The sequence below is a fragment of the Desmodus rotundus genome, chromosome 1 (genome assembly GCF_022682495.2).
Source record: "Desmodus rotundus isolate HL8 chromosome 1, HLdesRot8A.1, whole genome shotgun sequence".
Taxonomy (NCBI): domain Eukaryota; kingdom Metazoa; phylum Chordata; class Mammalia; order Chiroptera; family Phyllostomidae; genus Desmodus; species Desmodus rotundus.
In genome coordinates, this window is record NC_071387.1 from 150,954,450 (window position 1) to 150,973,475 (window position 19,026).

The following is a 19,026-nucleotide window of genomic DNA, read 5'->3' on the forward strand; positions in this document are numbered from 1 at the left end:
AAGAATACTTTTTTAGAGTATATTTTATTGATTATGCTATTATAGTTGTCACATTTTTTCTCCCCTTTATTCCCCTCACCCTGTACTCCTCTCCCACCAGAACTCACCACCCCCTCAACTTATTCATGTCCATGGGTGCTACATATAAGTTCTTCTGCTTCTCCATTTCCTATACTGTTCTTAACCTCCCCCCATCTATTTTGTACCTACAAATTATGCTTCTAATTCCCTGTACCTTTTCTCCCTTCCCCATTTTTCCCCTCCCCCTTTCCACTGATAACCCTCCATTGATCTCTATTTCTGCAACTCTGTTCCTGTTGTAGTTGTTTACTTTGTTTTCGTTTTAGGTTCATTTGGTGATAGTTGTGAGTTTATTGTCATTTTACTGTTCATATTTTTGATCTTCTTTTTCTTAGATAAGTTCCTTTAACATTTCATATAAGGGCTTGGTGATGATGAACTCCTTTAACTTGACCTTGTCTGGGAAGCACTTTATCTGCCCTCCCATTCAAATGATAGCTTTGCTGGATAGAGTGATCTTGGATGTAGGTCCTTTGCCTTTCATGATTTTGAATACTTCTAGCACCTTCTTGCCTGTAAGGTTTAAGAACTCAGCTGATAGTCTTCTGGGAAATCCTTTGTAGGTAACTGTCTCCTTTTCTCCTGCTGCTTTTAAGATTCTCTCCTTATCTTTAATCTTGGGTAATGTAATGATGATGTGCCTTGGTGTGTGCTTCCTTGGGTCCAACTTCTTTGGGATTCTCTAAGCTTCCTGGACTTCCTGGAAGTATATTTCTTTTGACAGATTGGGGAAGTTCTCCTTCATTATTTTTTCGAGTAAGTTTTCAATTTCTTGCTCTTCCTCTTCTCCTTCTGGCACCCCTATGATTTGGATGTTAGAAAGTTTAGTTTCCCGGAGGTTCCTAAGCCTCTCCTCATGTTTTTGAATTCTTGTTTCCTCATTCTGTTCTGGTTGAATGTTTTTTTCTTCCTTCTGCCCCAAACCACTGATTTGAGTCCTGTTTCCTTGCTGTCACTGTTGGTTCCCTGTAGATTTTCCTTCATTTCACGTTTCATAGCCTTCACTTTTCCTCTATTTTGCGACCATACTCAACCATTTCTGTGAGCATCCTGATTACCAGTATTTTGAACTCTGCATCTGATAGGTTGGCTATCTCTTCATCGCTTATTCTTGGAGCTTTGATTCTTTCACTTGAGCCATATTTCTTTGTCTTGCCACAGCTGTTGCATTGAAGGGGCAGAGCCTTAGTTATTCACCAGGGTGGGGCAACCCACATTATTGTGTTGTGGCTCTGTATGTGGGGGAGGGGTCCAAGAGAGAACAATGCTGCTTGCTCAGCTCTCTGCCAGCTTTCAGTCACTTCCCCCATTACCCACAATCAAATTGGGGCCCTTCTGGTGCTGATTCCCAGGAGGGTGGGTTTGTGTTCATTCTAGGACCTTGTGGGTCTCTCCAACAAACTCTCCTATGAGGCTGGGAGTTTCCCCTGCCACCACAACCCCCATAGGTTTTTGTGTTCAGAGGTTTTGAGGCTTTATTTCCTGGTACTGGAACCGTGGGTTGCGTAGTATGTCTCACTCCCCAATTGCTCCTCTCAGGTTAACCGCATGCAAATGTGGGACTGCCTGGTCCTCCAGCCACTGCCTTACCGCATGTCCTGTCCACCCCAGCTGCCTGTCTCTGCCCTTCCTACCAACCTGGATGAATGTTTCTTCTTTTAACACCTTGGTTGCCAGACTTCCACATGGTGCAATTTTCTGGCAGTTCTGTTTTTTTGTTTCTAAATATGTTGTTGCCCTTCTTTTGGTTGTGTGAGGAGGCAAAGTGTATCTACCTATGCCCCCATCTTAGAATATATTCTTTTAATATAATTCAGAATGTAGAAACACAATATCACTGTTTTCTTTATGTAGATTCTGTACATTTCTTGTTAAGGTTATACCTAAGTGTTTTATATATTTTATTGCTAATATTTTTCATGTCTTGATTTCAAACTGGTAAGATGTTATTCTCAATGAACTTTTATTGTAATACCAGCATGCTTCAACTCCAGCTTGATTTATTCTGTATGTGGAAAAATATTTATAGGAGCTCTTTACTTCATAGACATAAGTGAACTTAGCCAATGCTTGAGAGAGAGCACTGAAGGCCATGGGGATGATTAGAGCAGACCAACTTCGTAATGAGATAGGGACTCGAGTCACTGGTTATCCATTTTATTCCAAAGTGTAAAATGAGTTGGTAAAATTATGCATTTTCTTTCATTACTGGGGAGGGAAAAAAAGACAAGAAATTGATGAACCTATCTGTAATGACAAAAGGACAACTTTTGAAGATAGTGGGGACTCTGAGAGTAAGTATTTCACCTTATACTCTGAGCCGTATGCATCTCATCTACCTCATTGTCTGACAGTCCACTGTGGCATAAGTAAGATGAATAATGTAGGCAATGTCTCCCATGGGAACTAAATTAAAAACAAAGGATTTAAGTGACTGGAATCTAAAGATCATGTTATAAAACTGGCCTCCATGTCCTTAGTACCACTGGGCCCTATTGTCCTTGGAGCCTGCACACACACCTGCCATTCACTTACCCTAGGTTCCTAAGGTGGCAGGATGCCAGCCTCAGCCAAGTGTTCACAGTGCAAAGTGCTTCAGACTCTTCTGAAATGAAAGTCAGTATGTAAATGTGCTACATGACGACATTATTATTCTAGCTTCCTGGCTGCTTTCAGCAAGCACTAACTGCCACATGAGGTCTCAAGTGTTCTGGCACAAGTGTTCAAAAGAAGTTAAAGTAATGAAATTGGATCTACATTTTCATAGATATTCAAGCTGGCATGGAGGACTGGAGTCATGGAATCAGGGTTGGATAGTCTCCACCAAACATCCTAGGCATGGGCCTGTGATGCCAGGCTACTAAGCAGAATTTTCAGTCGTGAAAGGCCACCACTATTTCTTCCTCTGGGTCTAAAATTACAAAATGTACACACCTCCCCCAGGCTGACACCACTCTCTGGGTGCTTTATGCTCAATCCCCATCCACCTGTTCCCTGGAGCACACCAGTCTGCTTAAATCCAGCACAAGTTTTAAAACGAAGAACTAAGTACAAAGAGGGGGAAAATGCTTAGTTAGAACCCTGACTAACACAGCATATGCTACTGTACGAAGTCTGTGACTATTATTCCTAAAAGGGGGCCGAGGGTACTGTGTATATCATCTATACAAGGCACTAAGAAGTGTCCACTTTATGGATTTCAGTTGACCCTGTCATGTTTTTGCAGTTTTCATTGCTCACAGGTACCCAGCATCCCCTCTCATTTGTACCCGGTATCCTCTGCTATTGAAATATCTGGAGCTAAGACCAAACTTAGGTGTGTGGGTAGCTCAAAAAAACTGGGTCTGCTAAGTCATGAGTCATGGTGGGTCCAAGGTCAGCACAGATTTTGGATTTGGTCATTCTGAGACGTGATCTCTCTTACACTTTTTATACCCTCCCTCCCCGGCTGAAATTTTTCTGTTCATCAGGGCACAAGCAACAGAATCTGAGTCTCCTGCTTTGCAGCCACCTTTATACTAGCACACTATAATGCTGGCTACTCTTCCTCCTCCACCTCCTTTTATATTCTGAAATTCTCACAGGCTCCCAGTATCCATTTACATATATGCAGACATAAAGTTTATTTAAGTTCAAAAATGTAAGAGAGGGACTAGTCAAGGAATTCAAGCACTAAAGAATGTCATTACTCATACAGAACCTCTCTTTTTATATTTTAGGACAGTGAAAAAAAGGGATTTATAAATAAAATCTATGCCATCCAGGAGGTATGTATCAGTGTCCAGAACATCCTAGATGAAGTGGCTTCCTTTGGCGAAAGGATAAAGAAGTAAGTGATGCTGACATGTGAGCCCTGGCCTTCTGTGGGACAGTGTGTCCATTTGTTTCTCAGAGGGTGAAATGCCACATTCTTTTTGGCAGGGGACACTCCTTCTGGGTGATCTATTGCTCAGTTTCATCATTATTTACTTTCTTTCTGCCAGTCTTTGGTTTTATGAAAGTTCTGTCAATTTCCTTTCTGAAATTTAGAACATATTGCCTGGAAAGAAGTCATACTTGTAGCTTTGAAGAAATAACACCGCCCTAAATTCTAGCACATTTTCACAATAAAAGACTTTGTTCTTAAACAGAATATGAAATTGTGATAGAAAAAATAAACCACACAAAATGAGGATCTCAGGTAGTCAAGATACACTTACATTACCAGTTGAGGTTTTCTTTTTCGAAGTTACTCTAAAATTTTTTAAAAATCATATTATATATAGCATCTTGCCAAAATATACCTTCAAAGTTGTGTATTTATATAACTGAGATCATAATTATAGATGAAATGAACTAATGGTTTGTCATTTAAAAAATGCACAGCATTTTTTAAAATTTTAAAAGAATCACCCTATTTTTTTTTTAAATAAGGAAATATAGCTTCATTGATATCTAATGAAAATTTATGGAACTTACATTCTTAATTTTATATTACTTGTGTTTTACTTCAAATAATTTCTTTTACTACTATACTTATATAAAGAACTGTTTATTGTATAAACAATAAGGTGACTTACAACAATTGATTTTGCAGTAAAAAATGCACTAAGGGCCTGGACAACTAAACTATGCAAAACTGGCCTACACACCGACTGCTAAATGGTCTACTGAAGAAGGGGCGCTGTTTATCCAGTTAAGCCCGCATTTTCCCAGTTTCATATATCTATGCATTTTTTCTATGCATATATGCATATATCTATTGCTTATTTTTCATAACCAAAGGTGTTCTGCAGATTTGGCTCCTTGGGCATACACAGAATTTGAGAGGAGTAAATTATTTAAACTAATGGTATGAGTCATTCATCTGGTGCCTTTCATGTTTCAAGGGATAATGCATCCTATTTCATACAATTTTTGTTTAATACATTTCCACACATGCACAGGTGCTGAGTTTCCTTCCTCTCACTCCCAAATGTGCTTCTAAGCAACACTCGGTCTCAGACTTCTGAAAATTGATTCCCGTATCTGTTCTCTTTCCTTCTTCCATTTGATTTTTTTCTCCATCTCTGAGAATGTTTCCCTGCTCTCTTCATCCTGTCCACTGAAACACAGGCTGAAGTGCCCCATGGGGCACTTCCCTATTGTGTTGTCCTTTCTTTGAGGTACACTGGGTGTTGATACCTGACAGCAGCATCTCATTTATACCAGGACAACTGGGTCAGCTCTGAGGTCCGGCTGGTGAATGCCTGAGGGGAAGAGGTTTCTTTATAACTCTGGGTGGTAGGAAACCTCAGAACAGCTGCTTGGCTGGAAAACACCATGGCCAGTTGAAGAATATGACTAGTTCCTGACTGTGGACCAGCCTTGGGGTAAACTGGGTTTCAAAGCACTTTCCATAGGTATAGTACTGATATAAGTATAGGCTGAGGTATAGAAACATGGCATAGGATCCAGTGAGTCTTGTAGGAGCCATCTCTTCTGCACAATAATCTTTTGAATATTTAAAATACACAGAAATTCCCCCAGGGTCACATGGAATATAACACATCTATCCAGAAAGCAGATTCAGAAGCAATCTTTAAGTACAAAGTGAAAAGCCTCTATAATTATATCTTGTTACTATTCATTCCAGAAGTTTCTTGAACGGCATCTCTTTATTCAAGGTGGGGGATGGGGAGTGTCACGTTCTAGATTTAGATTCCATAATGCATTGTGGGAATACAGAAGGGCAGTCTTGCTTCCTCTAACATTAGGTACACTAGTAAAGATTCTTTTATATTTATTCTTCTAAGGGGAGAAGGAACACAGGGAGCCCTTCAGGGAAGCTGCCCAGAAGGAGGGTTTTCGGAGTGAAGAGCCAGGGCCCTCACACATGGGACAGTGTGATGGATGGCTCGATGGACGGCTCTGAGCTGAGCTGCAGGAAAGCAAGCAGACCCTCAGCCTTCTGTTCTCTCCACAAGCAGCAGAACCAAGGGAAGCACAGGTGTCAGTAAGGGAGGGAAGCCATGATCTTTCACCTGGCAACCGTTCAGGGTGCTCACTCTGGCCATGGGAGGAAAAAGACAAAGACAGAAAAGCCAGACCCTAAGAGTGACTGAAAAGAAGACAACCAGATTGATCCAACTTTGGTTCTTTTACTTACCAAAAAAAAAAAACCCTAGGAAACATTTGACCTAGAGAGACACAACAAGCATGAAGCAAGCCACATGCTTCAGTGCTAAGGAATAACTCCCAAGTGTTATGTTGAGGCACAGTATTGGAAGAAAAACCCTCTTAACACTCACCCTTTATTAAATCGAAACTGTCCAGGATAAACCCCACCCCAAGTGAATATAACACAACATTACCAGGAAATTCGAAGAAAAACAACTTCATATTTTCCTTAAGCGTCTTTGGGCGCCTCCTCACGTCTGATCAAAAATGCCAGGTTGCTGATGTGTTCATTTCTCATTCAGTACCTTCAACTGGACAGTCCCATTCTTAAGCTGGCTGGCCATCGTCGCCCTCTGTGTGTTCACAGTCATCCTCTACTTCATTCCGCTGAGATACATTGTCCTTGTCTGGGGTAAGTAAAACCTTTTTTTTTTTTTTTTTTTTAACTGTCTTAGCTGCTAAGAACAAACTACTTTGAAGGGATGAATTACACTGTCAGTCGGTTCCTATATTTATGGTCATGAAGCTACTCCATGATGAAAAGAGACAGGTTGGTTAAAAATCACAACAGTATAAAGATTTAGGTCTACCTGCAAAATGCATTTTTCTTGTCTGGCACCATAGGCTGCATCATACTATAAACATGTAGTTGTGCAGATTCTTCATATATCAGAGTAGCTTTTTCTAGATATCACTCTGATTTATTTTCCCCACTTATACGTAAACAAACGAGGCATTTCGATCCATGTGGTGCATTTAGGCCAATATGCTTTTGTGCTGTGGTACTTTGTCTTGTGGAAGTGTCCGTAAACACGGCACTTTAGACAGCCTCCTGTTTAAGAGGTCACCTTTGGGATGCAGGGAAAGGGTCCTTGGCACTGACAGGCTGCTCAGAAACAAGAAACCTGTTTTATGTGTAGTAAGTAAGAATGCTTCTGCAAAAACCCAAGTTAAAGGTGGTATTTGGGGTCCTAATTTTTAATGTAATTATGCTTCAGGTCAATAGTTCTCATGTACCAAGTTTCAGCATTCTTCAGAGTTTTGAGTTTTCTTCCCATCTGACAAAGTTCTTGGTTTGAAAAATTCAATTCTTATTCTCCAGGGCTGACTAACATATAGAACTGCAACAGTAACGACACAAAAACACACACACACACACACGAATGAGTAGAAGTAGAATTCTCTACTTGCCCCTGGCCTCCATACACCTAAGACTGCTAAACCTATGCAAAATACAGAGAAGCAAAATGAGTCTTAACTGCAGAAAATACTGAAAGCAGGAATTTCGAAGAGAATATTCATTCTTTTCTTTTTAAGGCTTTTACAGCACTATGCTGGAAGAATGAAAAGGGGGTCTGATGTCTCTAAGCCCTCCAGTTTTAAGATCCCTATCTCCCTATTCTTTTTGGCCTCTTTTCATATCATGAGTTAGCCCTCCTAACCCGTACCATAACCGACATTACCTTTGTACCTTGGGTAGGGAGAAAAGGGCAGGGGAAATGGGGATCATTTTTTCTTTTCTAAATTTCTAGTTTAAAGAAACAGTATCAACTGAAACAGCACTTTCCCCATGCTCGGGAAGAGGTGTTTTCCACCATGTTCTCATTTCCCTGTTGTGTGTTCATGCCCTCATCTTTCATTTCTTCCTGGTATTTCAAACAGATGCTGTTTTAGTGAAGGGATTAGGGCAGGGCACTAGGTGTGGCAGTTTATTACCTCTAACCAACTTAGGGTCAGGCCTGCCATCTCAGCTGTGATAGGTGGTGAACTGCCGATTTGGCTTTGCCAGGCCCTCAGAAACTGGAGCCTGTGGCGGACATCTGGCTGTGTAACCTGGGGTGGCCTCACTGGCTAGCAGTCTTAAACGTAATGTTTAGAGAATGTGTTTGGGCCTCATCCAATGAAATAAGAACAGTATTTCTTTAAGTGGTAGGTGATTGCTGAAATATTAACCAGAAATTTCAGATGGGTCTCACATGGGGACACAGGGACCAAAATCATGACTGCAGAATAAAATTATTCTGCTGCACACCCTAAAGAGAGCCAAGACACTCTAGTTTATGGCTTAGGCTATACCAGACTGTTGATTTCATATCTGTTTATATATTTTTATCTGTATATGTTTGATCATTTAATATAAATTTAAAAGAATAGACTTATCCCACTGAAATCCTACATTATACCATAGAATATACATAGGATAGATTCTTCTATTTTTACACATTATTTTGACATTCCTATCTCTTTAAATTTTTTGTTTGTTTGTATAATAGCTCCAATTTCATCTCCACTGACCCTTATCCACACTGACTTCTGGGTAGTACGGAGGATTACCTGTTGATTATTTAGTACGGGTAGACACTGTTTGTCACTAGTGTTTCTTGGCTGTTCTAATCCAAGAAGTGATCCAAGAGAGTCAAACATGGCAGCATCTTTTGCAAGCATTAAATGTGTATTCTGTGTAATTTAATAGGAAAATTGGTTTCTAAAAATCCCAGTGCCAGAGATGTAGAAATGGAAACAGTTTTTTTATTGTGATGAGAACTTTTAAGATGTACTCTTACCAACTTTCAAATATGTAATACAGTATTATTAACAAGTCACCATGCTGTTCATTACATCCCCATGGCTTATTTATTTTATAACTGGAAATTTGTCCCTTACAACCCCCTTCACCCACCACCCCTACCAATCGATAGCTATGAATTAGTTTCTGTTTCAGATTTCACATGTGAGATCATATGGGTTTTTTTCTGTCTAATTTATTTCACTTAATATAATGCCCTCAAGGTCATCCATATAGTTGCAAATGGCAAGATTTCATTCTATTTTTACCACTGAATAACACACATATATGTGTATGTGTATGTATAAATATGTATTTATGTCACATTTTCTTTATCCATCCACCCATTGGTAGGCAATTTCATTGTTTCCATACCTTGGCTGTTATAAATAATGCTAAATGAACATGAGTGTGCATATATTTTTGAGTTAGTGTTTACATTTTCTTCAGATACTCAAAAGTGGAATTGCTTGATGATACTGCAGTCTATTTTTAATTTTTGAGGCAACTTCATACTGTTTTCTGTACTGGCTGCACCAATTTACAATCCCATCAACAGTGCACAAAGATTCTCAGCCTCCCCCATCCTCGCCAACACTTATTTCTTTTTTCATAAGGACTATTCTAACAGGTGGGAAGTGGTATGTCATTGCAGTTTTGATTTGCATTTCCCTGATGATTAGTAATATTGAGCATCTTTTCATGTACCTGTTGGCCACCTGTATGTCCTCTTTGGAAAAAATGTCTATTTAGGTCCTAGCTGAAAGAAGATACACATTTAGAGTTGTTTTGAAATAAAATCAAAGTCGAGTGTCTTCTAAACATTTAGCATACAGACACTCCTCATCCCCCAACACACATGCAAAAAAATTTTTTTGTCTTTTCAAAAAGGGGAAACCAATAAATAAGACTTCTTGCCTTAAAAACCACCTCAATCCAAAATGTAGGAAGACATGTTTCATCTTTGATGGGACACTAAAGCAAAGCTTCTAACTCTGTAACACTGAGGGGAGAAGCAAATAAGGTCATTGCTCATTCTTGCCAGGTGCCTTTCATTTCCCAGATAAGAAGCCTTTCTTTCTGCAAAGGAAGTCACTGAAGTACAAAGAGAAAAACAGCAGCCATTGGAATGGGAAGGAGAGAGGAAAGGGACAACAAAAGGAGAGAAGAAGGGAATGAAGGAGACCGGAAGGGAGAAAGGGAGGGAGAAAATTGGGTGCATTGGTTCATTCAGTCAAGGCTAAAAGACTGCTTAATCTAGACCTTTGAATCACTTCAGTACATTTGCCAGAAATGTGTTTTCTGTAACTCCAAGCTTTGGAGATTTCAGTAATGTTTGATCTGCTATTTTTTCAGGCATCAATAAATTTACAAAAAAACTTCGGTGTCCCTATGCAATTGATAACAATGAACTACTTGACTTCCTTTCCAGAGTCCCTTCAGATGTACAAGTGGTATGTAGTCTTCATTATTATTTTGATTTAGTATAGCATTAGATTTTTAACTTTTATGTTGTCTAAAGAGGAGACAGGTAAAGTTAATAAAGCTTGTGGCAGACTTTGCCATTCAGGAACTTAGTCTACTTGGGGTGCTAACCTAGAAGAACTTACAGAGAAGAATGGGGAATGAGAGGGGATTGCATAAAGAACCTACCAGAGCTGTCAGGGACAGACCTCCAAGGAAGGTTCAGCTGGGGTCTCTGAAGGGAAGTCACTGTTACCTGAAGGGAGGAAATAGGAATATTAGTTGAGCAAAGTGTGCTGGTGGACCTTTGGGAGAAAAACACTTCTTTGCACAATTTGCACAAATTAAATGAATTTTAAAGATGCATATGTTGGAGTCAGTGAGGAGGGAATAGTGATGATAGGGGCACATCTCAATTCTTTAAAATCCTTTGAGGTTAACACTGCCCATTAATCCTCAACCATTTTCAGAGTAAAATGAAAAATGATTTTATCAAAATCTTGAAGATGGGTTACAGCTACATTTTTTCCTGTTTCAGTTGAGTTTTTGATTTAGTATTAGACGTGAGAGTGGGCTGGATGGAGATTAAACCTATATTAAACAAACAAACAATAACTTGCAAAGAACCATTGCCTGTCCCTTCGGAATCAATAGATGGAGATGGTTCCCATTTTGAATGTCTCATGGACAGTGAAAACCCCACTCTGTTACCAAAGTTCACATCAGGGCTCGCGTGCAGCTTCTGGCAGGATGCCCCTTCCGACTCCTGCTGTATCATTCTATTGTTCCAGCATCCCAGCTGCAGGTCTCATCCAGCTTCCAGAGTGAGCCCCTTTTTCCTCCGAGCAGTCTTTCATTCCTTTGCTTTTCCTTCCTTTGCCAGAAAGTGGCCACCTGACCAGTCTTTCTCTGAACTCTGTTTAAACAGGTGCAATACCAAGAACTGAAACCAGATCCCTCTCATAGCCCATGTAAAAGGAAGAAAAACAATCTTGGCTAGCCAGCTCCCCAGCTCTGAGAAGCCCGGCATCTGTTTGGGAAGATAAAAGAAAAAGCCTTCAAGCCTCAACAGCATTTCCTTTCTTTCTGCTTTTTATTTATTTTGCTTTTTTTCTATCATGATCAAGAGAATTTGTAAATAGTGTACAAGGGCATATGACTTTGAAAATATACTTCCATTGTACAGAATCAATTTGATAAAGGTTTACTTACTGCTGTGTGAAAGCCTTGTTAGCTGTGGGTAATAATATGACACATTGTAACAACAAATGTAAGGATGGGTACACTGGGAGATACACACTCCTTAACCACAAGTGGAAGAACTAGATTAGACTAAATCCTTTGCTCTGATTAAATCTATATAACATATAAATGTCCATTTGACTTTAAAGTTTTTTTAAATGTGACTATTTTTATCTGAAAAGTAATCCATTACAGTTTTCTATGTTTTATACATTTCAAAAGGGAGGGGGGGAGTCCCAAAACGTGAATAATGGAACAGATGTACTTCAATTGAACATAAATTCTGATTTCAGATCCCGACATTTATTCCTGAGCAAAGTATTTAGATATTAGTAGGCTGATTTTAAGCTAATGAGTGAAGGTATATTCACCCCTCAAAAGAATCTTCTACACTCTGAAATCCTACAAAGAAAACTTCCAAACCTTCTATCATTCCATCTAAAACCTTAATATCTCTACTAGATTACATATAAATACTGCCAGGTTTATAAATGATTGCCTACCTGAATTTTTATATCAACCACTACTTTAATTTGTACTAAGTTAGCAACTTAGCAAAATTTCAGTCGTCAAACATACTAGCAAACTACATCCATATTGCTTTTGTTGTTAGATTATACCTCTGTGTATCTAAAAATACTGAATACTCAAAAGTGTTCTCACAGAAAAATAAAGTATCTGCTGTCTCATTAGGTTACTGAAATGCTTTAGTGCATACTACGATTTTTGTTATTAGTGTGAATTTTAATGTAGAGGAGAATGCAGTGTGTTAAGTGATATGCCAGTGTTTCATTACATTCATTTATAGAAAAAATAATCATTGTTGATAATATGAATGCATGAAAACCTATTTTGTAAAATAAACTGCTTATGGGGAGGGGGAGTTTGCCTTTAAAAATGTTTCACTACGTACTATAGAATCTATATTTAAAAAAATTGCATTCCCAAGACTCTTATGGTAGTTTTTCTACCTAGCTTCCCATTATATCAAGGGAGTGTACCTCTAGAAAGAGAAATAATTTGGTGAGAATGTCTTATTTCCACCTCCTGCCAACTCGGTAGGGGACTAAGCTTGGCTGAAATTGCTACAATGTTTTGCACTATTATTAATAATAAAGGGGTAGGGTGAAGGTGGGGGTTATGTTGGAAAAACGTGGAAAAACCAAAAGTAAGAAATATATATTTCATTCTAAAGATTCTTTAAAACTAAATTTAATCTCATCGAAGCTGATTTTTAAAGTATTTTTATTTTAAAGCTATGTTGTTAAATACTATTTCTTATGATAGAACTATTTTGATGTTTATACACTAAGGTTGAAAAATTGTCAATTAAATCCCTTTCTACAGAAAGGCTGTGACCTCAATATACTCTATTTAGCGCATCATGTTTGTAATGACACGCTCACATCCACATACCGTCACTGCTCGTGGCTAAGACATACTACTCCACGAAATTGATGTTACTACAGAAAGTTTATTGATACGATAATTTGTTTGAAATAACTTTTGATTACATCTTGTGTGAGATTTATGTTTCACGCTGACAGTGTCTCCTCAAATGTCTACATGCCTGATATTCTACAACCTCAGATGTACCTAGTGGATAGTAACCATTAACAGATGACTAATTTGTTTCATTTTATGAAATGTTTAGTTCAATAATAATGTTGACTGTATACGTTCACCACATTAAATATAAAAAAAAAAGTCTTTTCTAATTATAATCAGTACTCCTTTCTTTTTTGGGGGGGCGGGGAGGGGATGGGTGGCTGGCTGAGAGAGGAGTGATGGAGTGATGCTCGGTTTGGACAAACAAGGCTTTCCCTGAATCCTGGACTGTTGTAAAAAACTCAATACCTTCAGAGGGGCGAGCATCCAGGAAGAACTATCTTGAGGCATGAAAGTGATATTCAGAGGTATCTTCATTGCTCTTAGAAACTACTACATTGACAGGCTAAAGCCAAGAGACTGGTCTCGTAGAATTTTAACTATTTCTTTCCCCTATGTTTAGCTTTATTCAGTCTTGAGAGATTTGCCATGTTAATATTTCAAGATATCGTTTCCCCAGTATCTTCTAGTGAGTAAATTCATTGAAGGTCATTCATATTCCAAACTATGATAATTTGTAAGGAATGCATTTTTTCTTCTTCTATAAAAAGAACTTAGTACTTCTGGTTCATTTTGATACTGTTCCACAGACTCAAATTGATAGATTCTGCTTGGATTCCAAATTATTTCCGAACCATTCTATGCACAAGGAAAATCTGAATTGAAAGATTCTTTAAATGACTTTGTTTTACGGTATATTGGTTAAGTACCTACTGAGTGACTTGCCCTGTCACAAGCAGTGGTCAAATCAATGATAATATATTAAAATCAAATCTGGAGCTAAAGTATAGTTAAGACAAAATTTAACTGACATGTTTCTGAAAGTATCTTCTATAGAATTTTATTCTGTACTTAAAAGTGAAGAAAACTTCAGTAGTAACCTCTCTTATCCTGGGACCTTAGGAACTATTTTTTCCCCATTTTAATCCCAATATTCAAATGTCCCTAATATTGAATGCAGTCAACTCTTGTATTAACAAGTCTCAATCAGAGGCTGTAAGTTTAGTTTCTACACTTGTTAAATGTAACTAGATGTTTATCTTTGACTTTTGTACTCACTTAACTTTAAAACAAATCCCCAAAATATATATAAGGCAGTACATGCTCCAGAAATACAAATAAAAACAACTACCATTATACTTCTCTGCAAAAGCTTCAGATGTTATTAAATTAATGCTTACTTAAATTCTGGGACTTTAAATGTCAAGTGTGAGTGTGTGTGTGTGTGTGTGTGTGTACAGATGCCTATTCATTTGATTATAGTATCTAGAATCAGTCTTTTCTAACTGCTCAGTCAAGTATGAATTAAAACCACAAAAAATAATGTAATGAATAGTTATAATAGTGTCATTCTTTTGCATTATAATTCTCTTTCCCAGGATGACTAGTATAACTCACTGAAAGAAAAAACACAAAACATCCTTTTTCTGGAGAAAATGTAACCTCTTATACCTTTGCTTTTACATTTGTATAGTGGCGATCTGGGTTAAATTGTTCCTTCCCCCAAAAATGAAACAATCAAATATGTAATTGATCTCAAATAAGTTTCAATTTATTGGGATCTCCCTTCACATTCTAAACTTACAACAACAAAGAACTGTTCTATGTACAAGCAGTCTTTTTGTACAGTTAGGTTTTTTATATTATCATTTTGTCTTCAAATGTCACCGAAAAATTATATGACTATATTTTTAAAAAGGTAACCAAATGACAATGCACTTTTGCTCTAGTCAATTAATAGTGTTAATTAAGCTGAAGTCTTTGTTTGAATTAAGGAAAATAGAAACAGTTATGAAATTGGCAGTGTCAAGGTTTTTTCAGTTGTAGCAAACACAGAATTGCAACAGAACGCTCCCCCAAAGAAAAGGAGTGACTAAGCTGAGAGTCAATGAGCAAACCTGCAAATCTGCAAACCATCTCTTATTTTCTCATGAGGAATACATCTGATGAGATCCTCAGACCTGGCTGAGTGGGGTGGTGCTGCTGCTGGTGAAGCAAGGTGATAATACAGGCTCAGTTCCACATCCTAGTCAAAGATGCTTCAGGATATCACAAGTCAACATGAAGCATCTTTGCCAGAGTTCAAAATGGTAACAAGTTTACAGGATTCACTACCTGTATTGAGAAAGGTGCGCACCTGGCCCCAACCACTCTCAAGTTGTCTCTTGATTCCTGGGGACACACCTGCAATAATAGTTAAGAGAAATTATAGAGACAGTTGGACCACAGGAAAAAGGCGAGGGGAAGAAAAGGCCAATATTTGTCCCAAGTTCAGAGATCATCTTTTAATAAAGCTGCTCAGAGAAGTGAAAACCTTACAATTAAACTCTACATCATTCCCACATAACATTCTTCCTTTATTCAATAGTGAATGACAATTCAATAGTGAATGACAATTACAAGTCAAAATTTGTGTGTAACATGTGATACTGGAACCATGGAAGACAATTTATTGGTGTCAAACATTATAAAAATGTAAATATCTATTTTCTACTATACAGCAAGGGATGTTTATTTTATAAGGGAGGTAGCTAACCTAAGTTCTGACCCAACAATGGCATACTTATCACTTACCTTTGTCCTAAAACTCCTACCAACTTCAGATCCCATTAACACAGAGATCTAGCAAACCATAGAAGGGTTTTTGAAGCACATGGGAACCCACCTGGAAAAGGGTTCAACATACTATGAATGTCTGGAGTAGTTTTAAAACAGATCAATATGGTGTTCCATTTTATTTGAAGTTGCTTAAAATTACTTTTTAAATTCCCTTGTAGGATGAAAAAAATGCATTTTCAGATATAACAGAGAAAAACTTCTTTTGGGTGGGGGTATCACAAAACATTCAGTACTTGATAACCAAGAATTAGGCACAGGAACTCTTGTGGGGTGGGGTACCAGGTACACACCATCCATTCTTGTGGCACTACCATGCCAACACAAAGAACACATGTCTAGTCCCTTACCTGATTTCCCATGATATCTCACAACTGTGACACAACCCTGACAGGCAGGCGAGAAATCTCCCCTAAAACACCTTGATGTCATACACCCTCCAATGTACTGTAGTTATGAGGTAGGCATCCAATGCATTTATATAAAACAATTGTTAAAACACTATGTTTTCTATTGTACTACTTAAAACAGTACCTTACGATAAGCCATTTTCCTAACCTTCGCAGATGAGGTGCAAAATAGCATGTTCTGGAGGGCTGTGGCAAGACACTGACTCCGATTTCTCTCCCTGGGTGGCTGGATGTTATCTGCAATAACGTGGTAAATAACAAGATCTATGTTAGAAAGTGAACGTTTTGCATATCTATGATGATAGAGGAAAAAATTCTCAATTTAGTAACACAGAAGTGAACTCCCTCCAAAATCATTTAAAGTACAGCCTTTGATAAGCGTAGCCATCATTTACTCTTAGGGTCTTACTACTTCTGGTGTTGAATCTGAAAAAAAACCCAAAACCCACCAGAGGACAAGTAATTTTCAAGTTCCATGAGTACTTCTAAAGTCAGAAAAGGCTGACAGTGAGGATGTATTATTATGACTCCACAAGGCGTGTGCATGAAGAAGTTCAATCTTCTGCAATTTGGGGAAGGGTCATCAAGGAACATGTATGAAGGAGCCATGGACAAAGCCAAAGGGGAGTAGGATTGGGGGTAGGAGGTCGGGGTGGGTGAGGCGGGGAGAGGTTGGTGGGGGGCAAATGGGGACAGCTACACTTGAACAATAAAAAAAAGAGAAAAAAAGAATCCTAGTAAGGAGTAATCACTCTACCCGTCATGGTGAGGCAGGACTTGCAAGGCGCTTACAGTGAAGACTAAAGAAGCACATCACTAACAAGATAAGCCAGATTCACTGTCAAAGGAGGGGCATAAAGTATAAGTGTTCATTTGAGATTTGTGATACTATGTTTAATTACATCCTACCTTGAAGGGAAGTGGCATATTTTAAAAATGTACTCTATATTTTAAAAATCCAGTAGACGCTAGTTTAAATAAGACAACTTTAGAAAATTTTAAGACTGATTCTTACTTACATCGGGAGCATTACTTTTAAAAATAAATTGGCTATTGATGTTAAAAACAAATATAAATTTCATTACAAGGAAACTTGGAGAAATGAAAATATTCAAAATTCTTTGACAAATACAACCAGTTAGTAATGTATTTGCTTACAATCCTTTTACTTAGGGAAAATTTTAATTACATTTTCATAGTTACCATTAAAAAAAACACCCTAAATTAGTCAATAAAAATGGCATTCATGAGGGAACCAGTTCAGCCGCTTTTTATAAACTTTCAACATCTTTTTACGTCCATTTCCTCCAAAAACATGACAGAGTATGAACTTAAAAGTATTTTGAAAAGAATAGTAAAAGAACTGAAATCATGAGAAAATAAGAAATGGGAAATCTAGCTTTACCTAAACTTGAGGAAAAGGCTGTATATTACTAGTCAAAATAGCCTATTTCTGATGATACCATTAAAACTGGTATTTTTCTTATTTTTATTGACTTGCACCTAAAAGATCCTTCCAAAAAAGATTTATCACTACCCTTGTTATACTACATTACTAAAAAATTTTTTAAAAACAGTATGTTCCTGAGATTAGCCTATGCTCCTTACATCTAATTGTATATGTTACCTAACTTTTCAATCAACAAACATCTAAAAACCTTTACTCTCTTAATTCCTTTACAAAAGAATGATTCCTACCCATTTCCCCCCTCATCCCTTTGCCCAGTTCTCACTGGTACATTTGTTTTTATTTTTATGAAAAGCTCTTTAATACGCGCATTTTCATTTTACCAAATTTTACTTACTGCTCTGTAATTTTACCTCTATGTTGCCAAAGAGAAACAGCACAAAATAGAAAAATACACACTTAGAATGAAGTCTGATATCCTAGATATACATGTCATAAAACAAAAACAAAAAACTATTATAAATCAAACCATTCTGGCCACTGGAAAAATTTATCAGTGTCATGACATTAACCATTGCTGACCTAACCTTTAAGTCGAGAAGTACTGACGACAAACTAAGTTCTTTTTTTATCTGTCACCACTTTAAGATTAATGATTTCATTCAACATGACTATTTCATTTCAGGACAGAAGAATGAGAATCATTGGAAATTTTAGTTCATTTACTATTAAGATAAATGATAGCGTAATAGGTGTAAATTCAAAGCTGGACTCCAGATTTACATTTCGGTGCATTTAACTGCTGGAAGTGCTGAGCACATTTCCATTTTTTCAAAAAGCCCATTGTTTGGTAGAACTAAATCATATGTTCCAAAGGAGTTAGCCATTCTCTATTAATTTTTAACACCATTATGCATTAAAGTTCACTTGATCCAATTTAGATACTTTTGAAAGGAAGGGAATTAGATTTACCAAATCTGGATTGAACATTCTATAAAGATTTGGAGGTCAGAATAAAAAAAAAAATTGGAGAATAATTTTCAATTCTTATTGAAGACTGCTATTTAGGGATGTTTTTAAATCAGGAACTTTATTATATATTTTTTGATCTATGCTTGTTTATTTTATTAGGAATATTGTTTTTATGATGAATGATCACTGGTTACTTTGTTAATTACACTGTTTGATCTTAATTCAGCAAATGGTTTAAAAAGTCAGAAAAGAGTTCACTATATCCGGTTTTAAAATAAAAATATGTGTGTGTGTATGTATATATACAGGGTCCAGCAGCAGTGATGCCTGCTTGAGTGTGGTTGGTAGGGTAATAATATGGGTGTAATAATTTATAGTTTCAGTTTGAACATTTCACCTAAAATGTCATATGGTGTGCATGAGTATGATATTGTTATGTTATAGAATTACATGCTTATGATTCTGTAATTAAAGATTTTATAATAAAAAAGGAGCATTATTTGTGCCAGACCTTATATATT

The 19,026-nt window shown here is 37.4% G+C and overlaps 1 protein-coding gene across 14 annotated transcripts in view; it reads left to right on the top strand.

The window, feature by feature from the left end:
• The window catches only part of MCTP1 (multiple C2 and transmembrane domain containing 1), a 458,878-nt gene extending 446,717 nt beyond the window's left edge, over nucleotides 1–12,161 (top strand). For all 14 annotated transcript variants that reach the window (XM_053911814.2, XM_053911815.2, XM_053911828.2 and 11 more), the window contains 4 exons: nucleotides 3,801–3,910; nucleotides 6,522–6,631; nucleotides 10,142–10,239; nucleotides 11,178–12,161. In XM_053911814.2, the coding sequence (XP_053767789.1) occupies nucleotides 3,801–3,910; nucleotides 6,522–6,631; nucleotides 10,142–10,239; nucleotides 11,178–11,249 (390 nt within the window). In that variant the 3' untranslated portion in view covers nucleotides 11,250–12,161. The remainder of the gene's footprint in view (nucleotides 1–3,800; nucleotides 3,911–6,521; nucleotides 6,632–10,141; nucleotides 10,240–11,177) is intronic.
• Nucleotides 12,162–19,026: the final 6,865 nt, after the last annotated feature.